Source organism: Eptesicus fuscus, chromosome 9 (genome assembly GCF_027574615.1).
Source record: "Eptesicus fuscus isolate TK198812 chromosome 9, DD_ASM_mEF_20220401, whole genome shotgun sequence".
Taxonomy (NCBI): Eukaryota; Metazoa; Chordata; class Mammalia; order Chiroptera; family Vespertilionidae; genus Eptesicus; species Eptesicus fuscus.
The window spans coordinates 56,213,360-56,227,815 of NC_072481.1; the positions used below are offsets into that span (position 1 = coordinate 56,213,360).

The window sequence follows — 14,456 nt, forward strand, 5'->3', positions numbered from 1 at the left end:
ATTAAACATCAGAACTTTACAATGAATGACTTATTTTGCATACTTCTGATTAAGAAATAATAGACATTAATACTTTAGAGCCTTTACTATTAATGCCTATCAAATAATCTCAACATGTAAGTTATCCATTTTAAAATCATTTTTATTGAACTAATATAAACAGCACAGTTTTAGTTGGTGGCAGATGCCCCCAACCAAAACAAAGCCATCATGAATGCTATTCAACATATTCAAAGTAATCCAGTTTGTTTCTGCAGTTGGGATATAGTTAAACTTTTAACATCACATAATCAAGCAAATAGCAGTGCACACTGTATTAATCAATGACTTTATGCATTTCATTTAAAAAATCATTTTGCAAGTGGCTTCAGCTTTATAAACAATCTCATTGACACATTCCATACTCATGCTCTCAAAATAAAGTGCCCTAAAAACTAAGCTTTTTACTGATAATAATGAATTCTATCCAGGGTTATAGAAAGGAATTGAAGTTTAATATTTTACAGTATAAGAGGCAATAAGTTACTGATATCTCCTGACACAAATTCCACTCAAACTAAATACATCCTTGATACATTCAAAAAGACATTTTTAATATTAATATGCTAGTTTATGTGCTGCAGTGCAAAAGAAGTGACACCCTAACGTTTCCTGAGCTTTAGGAAATTAACCTTTTTCTGACTACGACTCTCAATTTAAAATAGGCTCTATATTATACGAAGCCATGTCAAAATTACACAATTAAATTAAGTTTTTGGAAAACTGAAAAGATTGGTCAGAGTTATAATGGTTTAGGGTAATGAAAAAGTTTTCAAAGCAAAGTTATTTACAAAACTATAAAGGATACTGTGGATTTGCACATAGTATAAAGATCAGAGATAATCTACTGATTACCAAATGATCATAATTATTCCTCTCTTTTCAAAAATATTACACTGAAAGACTATGGTAAGTTAAAGCACTTAACATACCAACCTGTAGTATATTAAACATTTTAACAACTTTTTCCATAATGCCCAGTAAAAATGAATAAGAGATAAAAATATTAAAAATCAAGAAAATAAACATGCTTTTAGGAATGTTTCTGCATGTATATATGACAGAGGAAGTGAAAATGATTTCTCATTAGAACACTCTATATCCTCAAAATTACAAAGACCGAGTTTCTACTTCAATTTTTTCTTCTGCTTGTATTATATCCGGATCAACATGAACAACTGGAGGTCGTAGGATAACTTCAGGGCCTCCACCATATATAGACTGTAGAAAATTCCACGTTTCTTCAGAAATTTGACCAGAATCTGCTCCTAAAATTAAGTGTACAGTGAAAGAATAATACTTACAAATCTACAAATTCATATTGCAAAAGCTTTCAAAATGTAACACACACACACACACACACACACCTGCCCCAAAAGCATGAATAATCGAGAACTTTTGGAACATGACTCTTCAGACTACCAGCCCATATTGTTATAAGCTGCAACTTTATGGTCTGTCTTAAAAAGTTGGAGATCCTTTTTTTTTTAGCTCCTATCAACAGCCGTAAAACCTTTCCTCAGAAAAATTAAAGACTGGGAGCTTTTCCACTATTTGTCCTACTTCATGAATGAATTATATCATTACGCTGGATTAAAAAGTGGCATAGAAAGCTAGTGACTCTATGTTCTTAACAGTGACAAATTACCAACAAGTAAAGGTTTAAATGTTCGTCGAACTTACCTTGCCTGAGCATCACACTGCCACATTTAGTGACTGCGATTTTAGTGTTATCAATAGGACCTGGAGGATCTAAGTTAAAGAGAAAAACAAATGATCAAGATGCATACTTTTCATATAAAGGCACCAAAGAATTACATATTTCTGTGTCTGAAATAACTGAAGGACATAACTGTATAATCAGATTGATTTTTTTTTTTAGTCAAATTATTATAGACAATTCTTAACTGTCTTCTTCCTTCTTCCTTCTTGTGTCTTAGCTCCCCCAAAACAGAATCAGGAAAGAGAGAGAGGCTCGCTCACTACCATCCAAAATCTAATAGAAATTATTTCTTAGCTATCAATTGCAGATTTTTGTTGTTGTTTTTAAAATGTAACACTTATTGCTTAGATGGATCCACTGCACTTTTAATGCTATAAAAGAACAATTCCTTTGTAATTAAAAAAGAAATGATACATTCTTAATTTGTTTCAGATTATCATAACTTAAACTATAACCAATAAGAGGATTATAAATTAAAATGTTGGAATGCATCTTTTTTAATTGAATTTATTGGGGTGACATTGGCTAAAAAACCCCAACAGGTTTCAAGTATACAACTCAATAAATCATCTGCACACTGCATTGAGTACCCATCACCAAAAGTAAAGTCTCCTTCTGTTTCCATTTATCCCTTTTGCCCTCTTCCACCTCCTCCAACCCCGCTTCCCTCAGGCTATCACTATACTGTTGTCTGCATCTGTGTGTTTTGTGAATATATATTTTTCTTCTTTTGCTTAATCCCTTTACCTTTTTTTTTTCACCCAGCCACAATGTATCCTTTTTTAATTTAAGAAAACACCTTATTTGTTTTCCCCTTGAATACAAAAGTACATGCATGGTCATTATCAAAAGCTGGGAAAAAAGGTACAAGGAAGACAATATACTGTAATCCTGCTATAAGAAGATAGGCAAACTGTTTTAGTATCTGTGTGGTCTTTTGCCTTTGCATATGTCTGCCTATTTTTTAATATAAAAGGTTCAAACTATGCATATCATATTGCAATTTTTTTATGTATAAGTAACAACTTATTTTTAAATTACTAAATACTGTCACAAAAATTATTTGTAAAGTCCATATAGTATCCCATTATAATGCACAAACCATAATTTAACCAATCTTATTTATTGTTTGGTGGATTTTTTTTTTAACTTCAATATTAAGATCACAGACTAATTTTATTTAGTTCCTTTATTCTTGCTATGAATATGTTATAATTGATGAAACAAATTTTTTAAAAAATTAAAAATCCCCAGAACCAGAATATAACAAGAATGTAAGATCCCCGAGGGCTGGAATCTTGTTCACTGATGTAATCCCAAGTGTATATAGATAACAAAAAAATATCCTATCTAATAAAAGAGTAATATGCAAATTGACTGTACCTCCACTACACACAAGCCACACCAGCCAAGCAGAAGCAAGTATGCAAATTAACCCAACCAAGATGGATGCGGCCACAGAGCGAGCAGGAGGCTTGGGTTTCCCTGGCAATGGAGGAAGCCAAGCTTCCCACACACCCTGGCTGGCCATGGACTCCACTCAAAGCTACAAAGTTTCAATTATAGAAGATAAATAAATCCCAACAAAAAAGGCGGCAGCCACAGAGCGAGCAGAAGGCTTGGGTTTCCCTGGTGATGGAGGAAGCCAAACTTCCTGGCCTGCCTGGCCTCCACTCAAGGCTACAAAGTTTCAATTATAGAAGATAAATAAATCCCAACAAAAATGGCTGTGGCCACTGAGCGAGCAGGAGGCTTGGGTTTCCCCGGTAATGGAGGAAGCCAAGCTTTCTGCCCGCCCTGGCCTACCCTAGCCACCACTCAAGGCTACAAAGTTTCAATTATAGAAGATAAATAAATCCCAGATACCAGGGCCTCCGCTTGGGTCGCCGGGGGGTGTGGCCGGCCTGCAAACCACCACAGGCCCCTCACCTAGGCCACCCCACACCCCAAGGGAACCCCCACCCTGATCCAGGACACCCTTCAGGGCAAACCAGCTGGCCCCCACCTGTGCACCAGGCCTCTATAGTATCTAATAAAAGAGTAATATGCAAATTGACCATCATTCCAACAGACAAGATGGCTGCTTCTATGTGGTCAAAGATCCTGCCCCCATGTGGACACAAGATGGTCGCCACAAGATGGCCAGCAGGGGAGGGACCAGGTCTGTAAGGAAGGGAAGTTGTGGGTGATCAGGCCAGCAGGGGAGGGCAGTTGGGAGGGACCAAGCCTGCAAGGGAGGGCAGTTGGGGGTGATCAAGCCTGCAGGGGAGGGCAGTTAGGGGTGACCAGGCCAGCAGAGGAGGAAAGTTGGGGGCGACAGGGCCTGCAGGGAAGGGCAGTTGGGGGGGACCCAGGCCTGCAGGGGAGAGCAGTTGGGGGGATCAGGCCTGCAGGGGAGGGAAGTTAGGGGTGACCAGGCCTATAGGGGAGGGCAGTTAGGGGCAAACAGGCTGGCAGGGGAGCAGTTAGGCATCAATCAGGCTGGCAGGGGAGTGGTTAGGGAGTGATCAGGCTGGCAGGCAGAAGCGCTTAGGGGCAATCAGGAAGGCAGGCAGGCAAGCAGTTGGGAGCCAGCAGTCCTGGATTGTGAGAGGGAAGTCCAACTGCCTGTTTAGGCCCGATCCTACCAGGCCTAAACGGGCAGTCGGACATTCCTCAAAGGGTCCCAGATTGGAGAGCGTGCAGGCTGGGCTGAAGGACACACCCCACCCCCCACCCCCATGCACGAATTTCGTGCACCGGGCCTCTACTTTGTTAAATAAACAAAAAATCTGCAAAGAATTTCATTTTTCAGTTAACCACTTACCTCCATCTTTACCCTTCACAAAACTTTCCCATTCTCTAAACCACTGCATACTGATGCAATAAAAAGTAGCTGGAGAGTCCTCCTCTTGGAATGCTCTGTTGAGCTATATGTAGGGAGGAAAAAAGTCAGTCACCTAATATTTAGAACTTGCTTTATAGCAGAACAATACGATCACCCTACTTCAGCCTCATATACAAAGAATGTGTACACTGATGCTAAGTTATTTTAGTACTAGCATACATGATAACATATATTAAAAGACAATTCTAGCCCGGCAGGTGTGGCTCAGAGGTTGAGTGTCAACCTATGAACCAGGAGGTCCCTGGTTCGATTCCCATTCAGGGCACATGCCCAGGTTGTGGGCTCAAACCCCAGTAGGGGGCATGCAGGAGGCAGCCATCATTGATGTTTCTCTCTCTCCCTCTCCTTTCCTCTCGGAAATTAATTAAAAAATACATATATACCATATTTTCCGGCGTATAAGATGACTGGGCGTATAGAAGATTTTCCTGGGTTAAAAAGTCATCTTAGCCGAAACCGTTTTGGCTCAGTGGATAAAGCGTCGGTATGCGGACTGAAAGGTCCCAGGTTCGATTCCAGTCAAGGGCATGTACATTGGTTGCAGGCACATCCCTGGTAGGGGGTGTGCAGGAGGCAGCTGGTTGTTTCTAGATCTCTATCCCTCTCCCTTCTTCTCTGTAAAAAATCAATAAAATATGGTGTTTTTTAAAAAAAAGTCATCTTATACGCCAGAAAATACAGTATATATTTTTTAAAAACATAATTCTAGGTTATGTCTTAAATTTTAGCAAGTACAAACTGAAGGGACATAAAAGATTGGATAGGTGAAGACAGTGAAGGCAAAGTCTTCAAAACAATAACCATGCTACATATTTATTTAAAATATGATGGCCCTAGCTGGTTTGGCTCAGTGGATTGAGTGTCAGCCCATAGACTAAAGAGTCTCGGGTTCTATTTCTGTCAAGGGCACAATCCCCAGATGACCCCGGTAGGGGTGCAATGTGGGAGGCAACCAATTGATGTCTCTCTCACATTGATGTTTCTCTGTCTCTCCCCCTCTCTTCCACTTTCAAAAAATCAATGGAAAAATATCCTCAGGTTAGGATTAACAAAAAAGAAAAAAAATCTGATAATAAATTTTATTTAAACATACAATAGCCACTGTCTATGTATTACTTGTGTTCCCTTAAGATACTGGTGGACATGTTGCTATTACAAACACAATGCTGCAATGAATGATCTTATCTATGTCATTTCACAGGCAAGCCTACCGAATAAAACAGTAATATGCAAATTGACCGCACCTTCGCTACACCCATAAGCCACGCCCACCAGCCACACCCACCAGCCAATCAGGAGCAAATATACATGTTAAACCAGCAAAGATGGCAGGGGGAGAGGGCAGCACCCATGCCAGTGAGATCCAAGCCATGATGGTGGACTAGGGCAGGCGGTTAGCGCCTGCAGCCTCCTGACCAGGTCCCAGATAAGGGCTTCGAGTCAGCCGTTGCTGGCAGCGGCTGACTCGAAGCCCCTATCAGGGATCATGGACCAGAGCAGGCAGCGTGGGTTAAAGCCCACAGCCGGCTGCCCAGGTCCCCGATCACTGATCTCAGAGCTGGGCAGGCAGCGTGGGTTAATGCCCGCAGCCGGCTGCCAAGGTCCACCATCACCGATCATGGACCAGGGCAGGCGGTGTGGGTTAAGGCCTGCAGCCGCCTGCCCAGGTCCACGATCAGGGATCACGGACCAGGGAAGGCGGCATGGGTTAGTGCCCGTAGCTGCCTGCCCAGGTCCGCCATCACCTATCTCGGACGAGGGCAGGTGGCGTGGGTTAGCGCCCGTAGCTGCCTGCCCAGGTCCGCCATCACCGATCTCGGACGAGGGCAGGCGGCGTGGGTTAGCGCCCGCAGCTGCCTGACCAGGTCCCGGATAAGGGCTTCGAGTCAGCCGCGGCCAGTGGCAGCTGACTCAAAGCCCCTATCAGGGATCATGGACCAGGGCAGGCAGCGTGGGTTAAAGCCCGCAGCCGGCTGCCCAGGTCCGTGATCACCGATCTCAGAGCTGGGCAGGCAGCGTGGGTTAATGCCCGCAGCCGGCTGCCCAGGTCCGCCATCACCGATCATGGACCAGAGCAGGCGGTGTGGGTTAAGGCCCGCAGCCCCCTGCCCAGGTCCACGATCAGGGATCACGGACCAGGGAAGGCGGCATGGGTTAGCGCCTGTAGCTGCCTGCCCAGGTCCGCCATCACCTATCTCGGACGAGGGCAGGCGGCGTGGGTTAGCGCCGGCAGCCACCTGACCAGGTCCGGGATAAGGGCTTCGAGTTAGCCCCCGCCAGCAGCAGCTGACTCAAAACCCCTATCAGGGATCATGGACCAGGGCAGGCAGCGTGGGTTAATGCCTGCAGCAGGCTGCCCAGGTCCACGATCACGGATCACGGACCAGGGCAGGCGGCATGGGTTAGCAACCGCAGCCGCCTACCCAGGTCCCCGATCACGGATCCAGGTGGCGTGGGTTAGCACCCACAGCCGCCTGACCAGGTCCCCAATAGGGACTTGGAGTCTAGCATAACGAAAAGAATAGTCAGCAAAAGCAGGAGACAAGGTTTCATAAGTTCTCCCCCAGGTCACCACTGTTCTCTTATACATTTTAATTATCCCAGACTTTGCATGATGGGATTTGATTTGAATTATGCCTGATAGAGATTACATGGCATGAATTGTAGACTCATTCTTTCTTTTTGTGGTTGCCTGACTGAGAAAGGCCTTGGAATGAGAGAAGGCACTTTTATTTTCCTTTTTCTTTCTTTAGAGGCTGAGGAATTACAGTTATATGAAGAACTTAGTGAGAGAATGAAAGTCTCATGCTGTATTTTTCTGTAAGTTTTATCATGTGGACTATCAAAAACTTGGTAGGATCCTTTTCAAGAGGTGTCACAAAAATTATGTTGGAATTAACATTCAAGAGTAAAAGGAGAGGAGTGGTGGGTAAAGGAAAGAACTTTGTCCTAGAAACCAAATAGAAGCCACATAAACCTTCAGATTCTTACTCATTGTGCTTTGGAGGTATTAAAGGATAATTTTTTAAAAAGTTAAAATCATGACTTATAATCTGTATAGATAAAAGGCTAAGTGACCGACATTTGTCCATCCGTCCGACCAACCAGTACATATGACGCACTGGAAATATAAAAATAAACTTTGACTCGCACACGTGCCATACATATAAAGCTCTCGTTGGCGCTAATTTGAATGTTGCATTTGGTGGGAAAGTTCTTTTCAGAGGGGATTTTTGTGCCATGCTATATGATTGGCCGTAGTACAAATAAGTTTTAAAGTACTGTAGTGTTTGGGGATATTTCAGACAGTTGTCTCTTAAAACAAATACGAGATCAGAGGATTCTGCTTATAGTGAATGGTTAGTAAAACTTAGAGATGGCAAACTTGATAGCAGTTTTCATTTAGAAATGGATATTATTGAAATTCCCCATGAAATGATTTTTAATGGATCTATTATTAAAGCCACCTTTGGAAATAGTATACCTATTGATAATATTAAAAATATATCTAGCCGAAACCGGTTTGGCTCAGTGGATAGAGCGTTGGCCTGCGGACTGAAAGGTCCCGGGTTCGATTCCGGTCAAGGGCATGTACCTTGGTTGCGGGCACATCCCCAGTAGGGGTTGTGCAAGAGGCAGCTGATCGATGTTTCTCTATCATCGATGTTTCTAACTTTCTATCCCTCTCTCTTCCTCTCTGTAAAAAATCAATAAAATATAAAAAAAAAAAAAATATATATATATATATCTAAATATATATATATATAAACATGCAATTCTTTGTTCAAAAAATGAGCAAGTTCAAAAATTAAATGAAGAAATTTTGGATATACTTGATGGAGATTTTCACGCCTATTTGAGTGATGATTCCATTGACTCAACAGATGATGCTGAAAAGGAAAATTTTCCTATTGAATTTCTTAATAGTATTACTCCTTCTGGAATGCTGTGTCATAAATTAAAATTGAAAGTGGGTGCAATCATCATGCTATTGAGAAATCTTAATAGTAAATGAGGTCTTTGTAATGGTACCAGATTTATTATCAAAAGATTGCGACCTAACATTATCAAAGCTGAAGTATTAACAGGATCTGCAGAGGGAGAGATTGTTCTGATTCCAAGAATTGATTTGTCCCCATCTGACACTGGCCACCCATTTAAATTAATTCGAAGATATTTTCCTGTTATGCCAGCATTTGTGATGACTATTAATAAATCACAAGGACAAACTCTAGACAGAGTAGGAATATTCCTACCTGAACCCATTTTTGGACATGGTCAGTTATATGTTGCTTTCTCTCTTTTTTTTTAAAGTATTTAAAAAATATATTTTATTGATTTTTTTTTTACAGAGAAGAAGGGAGAAGGATAGATAGTTAGAAACATTGATGAGAGAGAAATATCGATCAGCTGCCTCCTGCACACCTCCTACGGGGGATGTGCCCGCAACCAAGGTACATGCCCTTGACTGGAATCGAATCTGGAATCTTTCAGTCCACAGGGCGACGCTCTATCCACTGAGCCAAGCCAGTTACGGCTGTTGCTTTCTCTTGAGTTCAAAGAGCATGTTACGTTAAAGTTAAAGTTGTAAATACTTTATCTCAAGGGAAATTAGTCAAGCACTCTGAAAGTGTTTTTACTCTTAATGTGGTATACAGGGAGATATTAGAATAAGTTTAATCACTATATCAATCATTATTTGCACCAATGTTGTTTTTATATTACGAGTTATTGTTATATCAGTTTGTTATTGTTATATCATTTTGTTATTGTTTACTTATTAATAAATTTATGTATTATTTTCATATACATTGTACTCATTTCCTTTTATCTCTCACACTTTTATTATAGAGAAAGGGCAAATAGCAATATTAAAATATTTCATCTAATTAATTCCCTTTCAATGTGCACAAATTTCGTGCACCGGGCTACTAGTATACATATATGTATAGGACAAATTCTCAAAAGTGGTGGTACAGACCCCGAAGATGTTCCACTCCTTCCTCTAGTCCTAAGGCCTAAGGAATGGGTATGTGACTCAACCAAGGCAAAACTCTATTAGAAATGAGAAGTGACCATCTTCAGAGAAGTGACCTAATGGTTAGAAGGGAGTCGTTCCAGTGCCAATTTTGTTAGCTGTATACTAGGAATACCTTGGTTCCTGGATTTCTGGAGGTGTAGCTACTCAATTTTTCTTTTCAATAATTTTTTTTTTTTTTTTTTTTTGCTTAAGTCAGCCATTTTGATTTCTGCTTTCAACTAAAGAAACTCAGTTGACAGAAAAATTGGTACAGTAAGAGCAGTGGAGGCAACAGTGCCTGAGGAAAATGAAGGATATTTGGAATTTATCTATTGTAACAGTGTGAAAAGACAGTGAGATGCCTAAAAATATTTCATGATGTTTAGCTAAATGCCCACAGTACATACTATTGGTGGATGAAGACATCAAGTTCAGATCATGTCTCTCCTATAATCAAATCTAGTCAAAACCCTACACTGTCCCCAAAGAGCCTTATAATCACCCAAAAGTATCTCCATGATTTGACTTCAGCTTCTAATACTCTCTTCCTCATTTATTCACTGTGGTCACATGGACCTTTGTTATTCCCAGAACCAAGCAGACAACATTCCTGCCACTCAAAGCTTTTACATGACTATCCCTTCCTTTTGCAAATATCTAAATATCTCCCTCACCTCCTTCAAGTCTTTGCTTAAATGTCACCTTTTCAATGAGGCCTATCTTTATCATTCTATTTATAATTGCACCTCACTCTACCCCTCATCCCTGTACTCCAGATCTCTCTTATCCTTTTAGATATTTTCTATTTCCATAGAACTCATCACCTTTTCATATATAATGTACTACTTATTTATTAAATGTAAGTTCTTTAAGGTCAAGGATCTTTCTAGAACATGAAGTGGCTGCTTCAAGAGAACAATGAAAGGCAATGAAAAACGTGGCTGTCCCTGATGGTTAACAAAGAAATCAAAGCATGTTTGTCTCAAGGTATAGCATTAAAGTTAGGATTTTCTGTGATGTACAACTTATTCCTACAGAACTGAGATTTCTGAAATGTAATGTTAGACTAATTCTGCCAGATGAATCTATTTAATTCATAGCATTACCAGGTTTGGACACTTTCAGGACTTTCTTTGTCTCTGGCATTAGGATGTTTCTTCCTTAGGTGTCTAGGTGGGGACTTTTTGAATTTTAGTTAAGTATAATCACTCCATTAATCAATTAACTAGTTAACTGATTTTAAATGATTTTTTTTTTCAAAGACTGGCTTTATTTATTTATTTATTTTTAATTCTCACTGGAGGATACTGGCTTTATTTATTTTTAATTCTCACTGGAGGATATTTTTCCATGGATTTTTAGAGAGAGTGGGAGAGAGAGAGAGAGAGAAAACATCCATGTGAGAGAGACACATGGATCGGTTGCCTGCTGCAACCGAAGTATATGCCCTTGACCAGAATTGAACCCGGGACCCTTCAGTCCACAGGCCGACACTCTATCCACTGAGCCAAACTGGTTAGGGCCACTCCATTAATTTAAAAGCATCTGTTTACCTCCATTCCTGAGAAATTTCTCTAAAATGTTGCTCTAAAAGTAGTTTCTGCCCTAACCGGTTTGGCTCAGTGGATAGAGCATCGGCCTGTGGACTGAAGGGTCCCAGGTTCGATTCCGGTCAAGGGCATGTACCTTGGTTGCGGGCACATCCCCAGTAGGGGGTTTGCAGGAGGCAGCTGATCAATGTTTCTCTCTCATTGATGTTTCTAACTCTCTATCCCTTTTCCTTCCTCTTTGTAAAAAATCAATAAAATATATTTAAAAAAATAAAAGTAGTTCCTGCTCAATATTCTCTTATAAAATTCCTATTAAAAAAACATTGGGTTCTATATCAATCCAACATGTTGAAACTTTTGTTTTCCATCTGTTTATCCTTGTACTCCATCTTAGGAGAAACCCTTTGCTAGATCTTTCAGGACACTAATTTGCTCTCTAGCAGTATTTATTCTACCATTCAATCAATCCATCTATAAAGTTTTATTTTCAGGATACAGTATCCTTATGTATCTCCCTGAGGATCAATATTTATTTTAGCCCTAGCCAGTGGATAGAATGTTGACCTGTGGACTGAATGGTTCCAGATTCAATTCCAGTCAAGGGCATGTACCTCAGTTGAAGGCTTGATCCCCAGCCCTGGCTGGAGTGTGCGGGAGGCAACCAATCAATGTGTCTCTCTTACATTAATGTTTCTCTCTCTCTGCCTCTCCTCCTCCTTTCCACTCTCTCTCTCTCTCTCTTAAAAAAAAAAAAAAATCAATGGAAAAATATCCTCAAATGAGAATTAACAAAGAAAAATTTATTTTATGCATAATTCAGAAAATCATAATTCTTTCTAGGTATTACAAGCTATCGAAGAGAATGCCCTCTCTAACTGACCCAAGTTTCCACATTCACTGCTCTATCCAAGCAGACACCTTTATGTTTGCTGCTTTATACGGTGCAGGGAGAGAATGCTGAAGTCCTTATTTGTATCTGCCACTTCCAAGCCTAAAGCCTGTATGGTCATTTCATGTGGCCTTTGGTTTACTTCTTCAATTTGATCCTATGTGCTTTTATAATTTTTCAGAAACTCCACTTAATCTCCAGTCCACCAAAGGCACTTATTTTTGTACTCCAATGTTATTTTTTATGCCAACACATTGTTAAAAAAAAGGTGGGGGGTGGAATAAGATTAATTTGGAACATAAGTAAAAAGCTGGAGCTGTGTTATTGACAGCAGCATTTTGAGGAGACTTACTTCTTACAACCTAGATAAATGGAACTGTACTAGTCCTTGTCCATGAAACCTGGTTGTTCAGCTCTCCCTGCTGATTCTGTGACCAGACTTTCTGTTGCTTGCAATCAGGGAACACATCATACTAAACTCACTTTGTGGAAACCAGATATATTTTATAAGTATAAAGAGTCCTGCAAAATAATATTATATTTCACAAAAGGATGGAAGTAGAGAATGCAGTCTGGGAAAATAGTTACAGAAAAACACTAACTTAAAGAAACCTATAATTTACAATCTCAACAAGGAGATTTCTTACCAGTACCAATCTATAAAACAAAATTCATTACCAATCCATGAAAACAAAAACCCACAAAAAGAGAACTTAACTCACTACATTGTTGTGACTTGCACTGTTAAATACTCAGAGCACTTAAAATCTATTGCAACTTTCATCCAATCATTTCATTAACATAATACAGTTCTGTTAATTATCAGTTCTTTATCTTTAACCTAGAGCATATTTTTAATTTGAAAAGTACCACTTTATTTACCCGAATAAAAATTTCCAATTCAGTTTTTCTTCTTTTTTCAATTTTCTCAGCCTCAATTTGGCAAGTGTGACAAATGTACAGATGGTTGACAGCTGGTCCTCCTCCATACCTAAAGCATAAAAATTTTGTAATTATGACAATCTTGAAAAAAGCTGATGCTCTAGCAAATTTGTCTCCAACTTTTAGTCAATGGCTAAGTACCTAGTAAATAAATCCTCACAGAAAATTTCTCAGTCATATTTAAACTAATGTAAAAATCAAATAATCATAATGGTTTGACGTTATGTTTATCAGGGTCAATGACTATCAGTTTATTAACTAATAGCCTGCTTTACCTGTATTTCAACTTTCCCTTATAATTACTTCTGCTACAAAAATATGTTTGAAGCCACAACAAAACCAAGTAAAAGAGGTGGCTTTCAAAAATTAGCATACAACATATAAATCTTACTTATATAGCCATAGTCTTCATCAACTTTTAATCAGAAAGAAGCTTCCCCTGACCTCTCAACTAAGAATTTATGGAATAAATTATTTTCAATATTTCACTAAGGAAAACATAATAAGGAAATTACGTGTGAAATGCTTTAAAATAAAATTTAAAACTTTAAAATTTAAGAGCTATATATCACAGAATACTTTTATAGATTCAAATAATCAGAACATAAGAATTAGAATTAATTATCTAGGCTACAAAATCTAGTGACTCACACTCTGAATAAATGAAGGAAAAAGGGAATATTCTACTTAAGCAACATAAAACACAAAAAGCATATATAAAATAATCCAAATTTAACGAGTTCCACAAACTGATTTTCACGAAACCATATTGTTTGATTTTAAAAAACAAACCTGCTATATAGGTTATCCCAAATGTTCTGAGGCAGCATCAAAACCAGGTCTTCAATATAACTAGCTTTTCGTGGAGGAATACCTAAAAAAAACGTTTAGATGGGTCTATTTCATTCTTAAATTGCTTTATATTACTCTCAAAGGTTAAACTCATTTTTTTCAATCATTATTCTTGAAACCCCTCCCCAAAAAGTTAAAAATTAAGTAAGTATAAACATTTTTTGGTGATTATGCTCCTAAAGCTAAGTGTATTTCTTGAAATAGAGAAAAATCAGTAAACCAAGATCTTCAAGTATTTAAGTTATGTATACTTTACTAAGCCTTGATTATGTATTGGGGCGGAAATCAAAGATAAATAAGAAACAATCTTTCCTTCATGGAGCTTATGTGGTAGCAGAAAAAATGAGGCACTTACAGAAATAAATGTAATAAAAGCCAGGCACAGATAAATGGCATAAAAGATTCACAGGCAGATTTAGAACAGGAGCCTTACGTTAGTAGTTCAAGTTTGAAAATGAGACAAAAATTCACATAAAGATATATTTTCAAGGTTTAGGTTTCTAAATCCAATACAGGATATCCCTACTATCTCTTCATTTCACTGAAAAAATAAC

General features: G+C 39.1%; 1 protein-coding gene across 3 annotated transcripts in view; it reads right to left on the reverse strand.

Moving 5' to 3' along the window:
* Window positions 1-121: 121 nt before the first annotated feature.
* Window positions 122-14,456, reverse strand: part of USP33 (ubiquitin specific peptidase 33) — a 66,112-nt gene continuing 51,777 nt past the window's right edge. For all 3 annotated transcript variants that reach the window (XM_054721088.1, XM_054721087.1, XM_054721090.1), the window contains 5 exons: window positions 13,843-13,924; window positions 12,991-13,099; window positions 4,569-4,671; window positions 1,723-1,791; window positions 122-1,307 (listed from right to left, as the gene is read on the reverse strand). In XM_054721088.1, coding sequence (XP_054577063.1) covers window positions 1,150-1,307; window positions 1,723-1,791; window positions 4,569-4,671; window positions 12,991-13,099; window positions 13,843-13,924 — 521 coding nt within the window. In that variant the 3' untranslated portion in view covers window positions 122-1,149. The remainder of the gene's footprint in view (window positions 1,308-1,722; window positions 1,792-4,568; window positions 4,672-12,990; window positions 13,100-13,842; window positions 13,925-14,456) is intronic.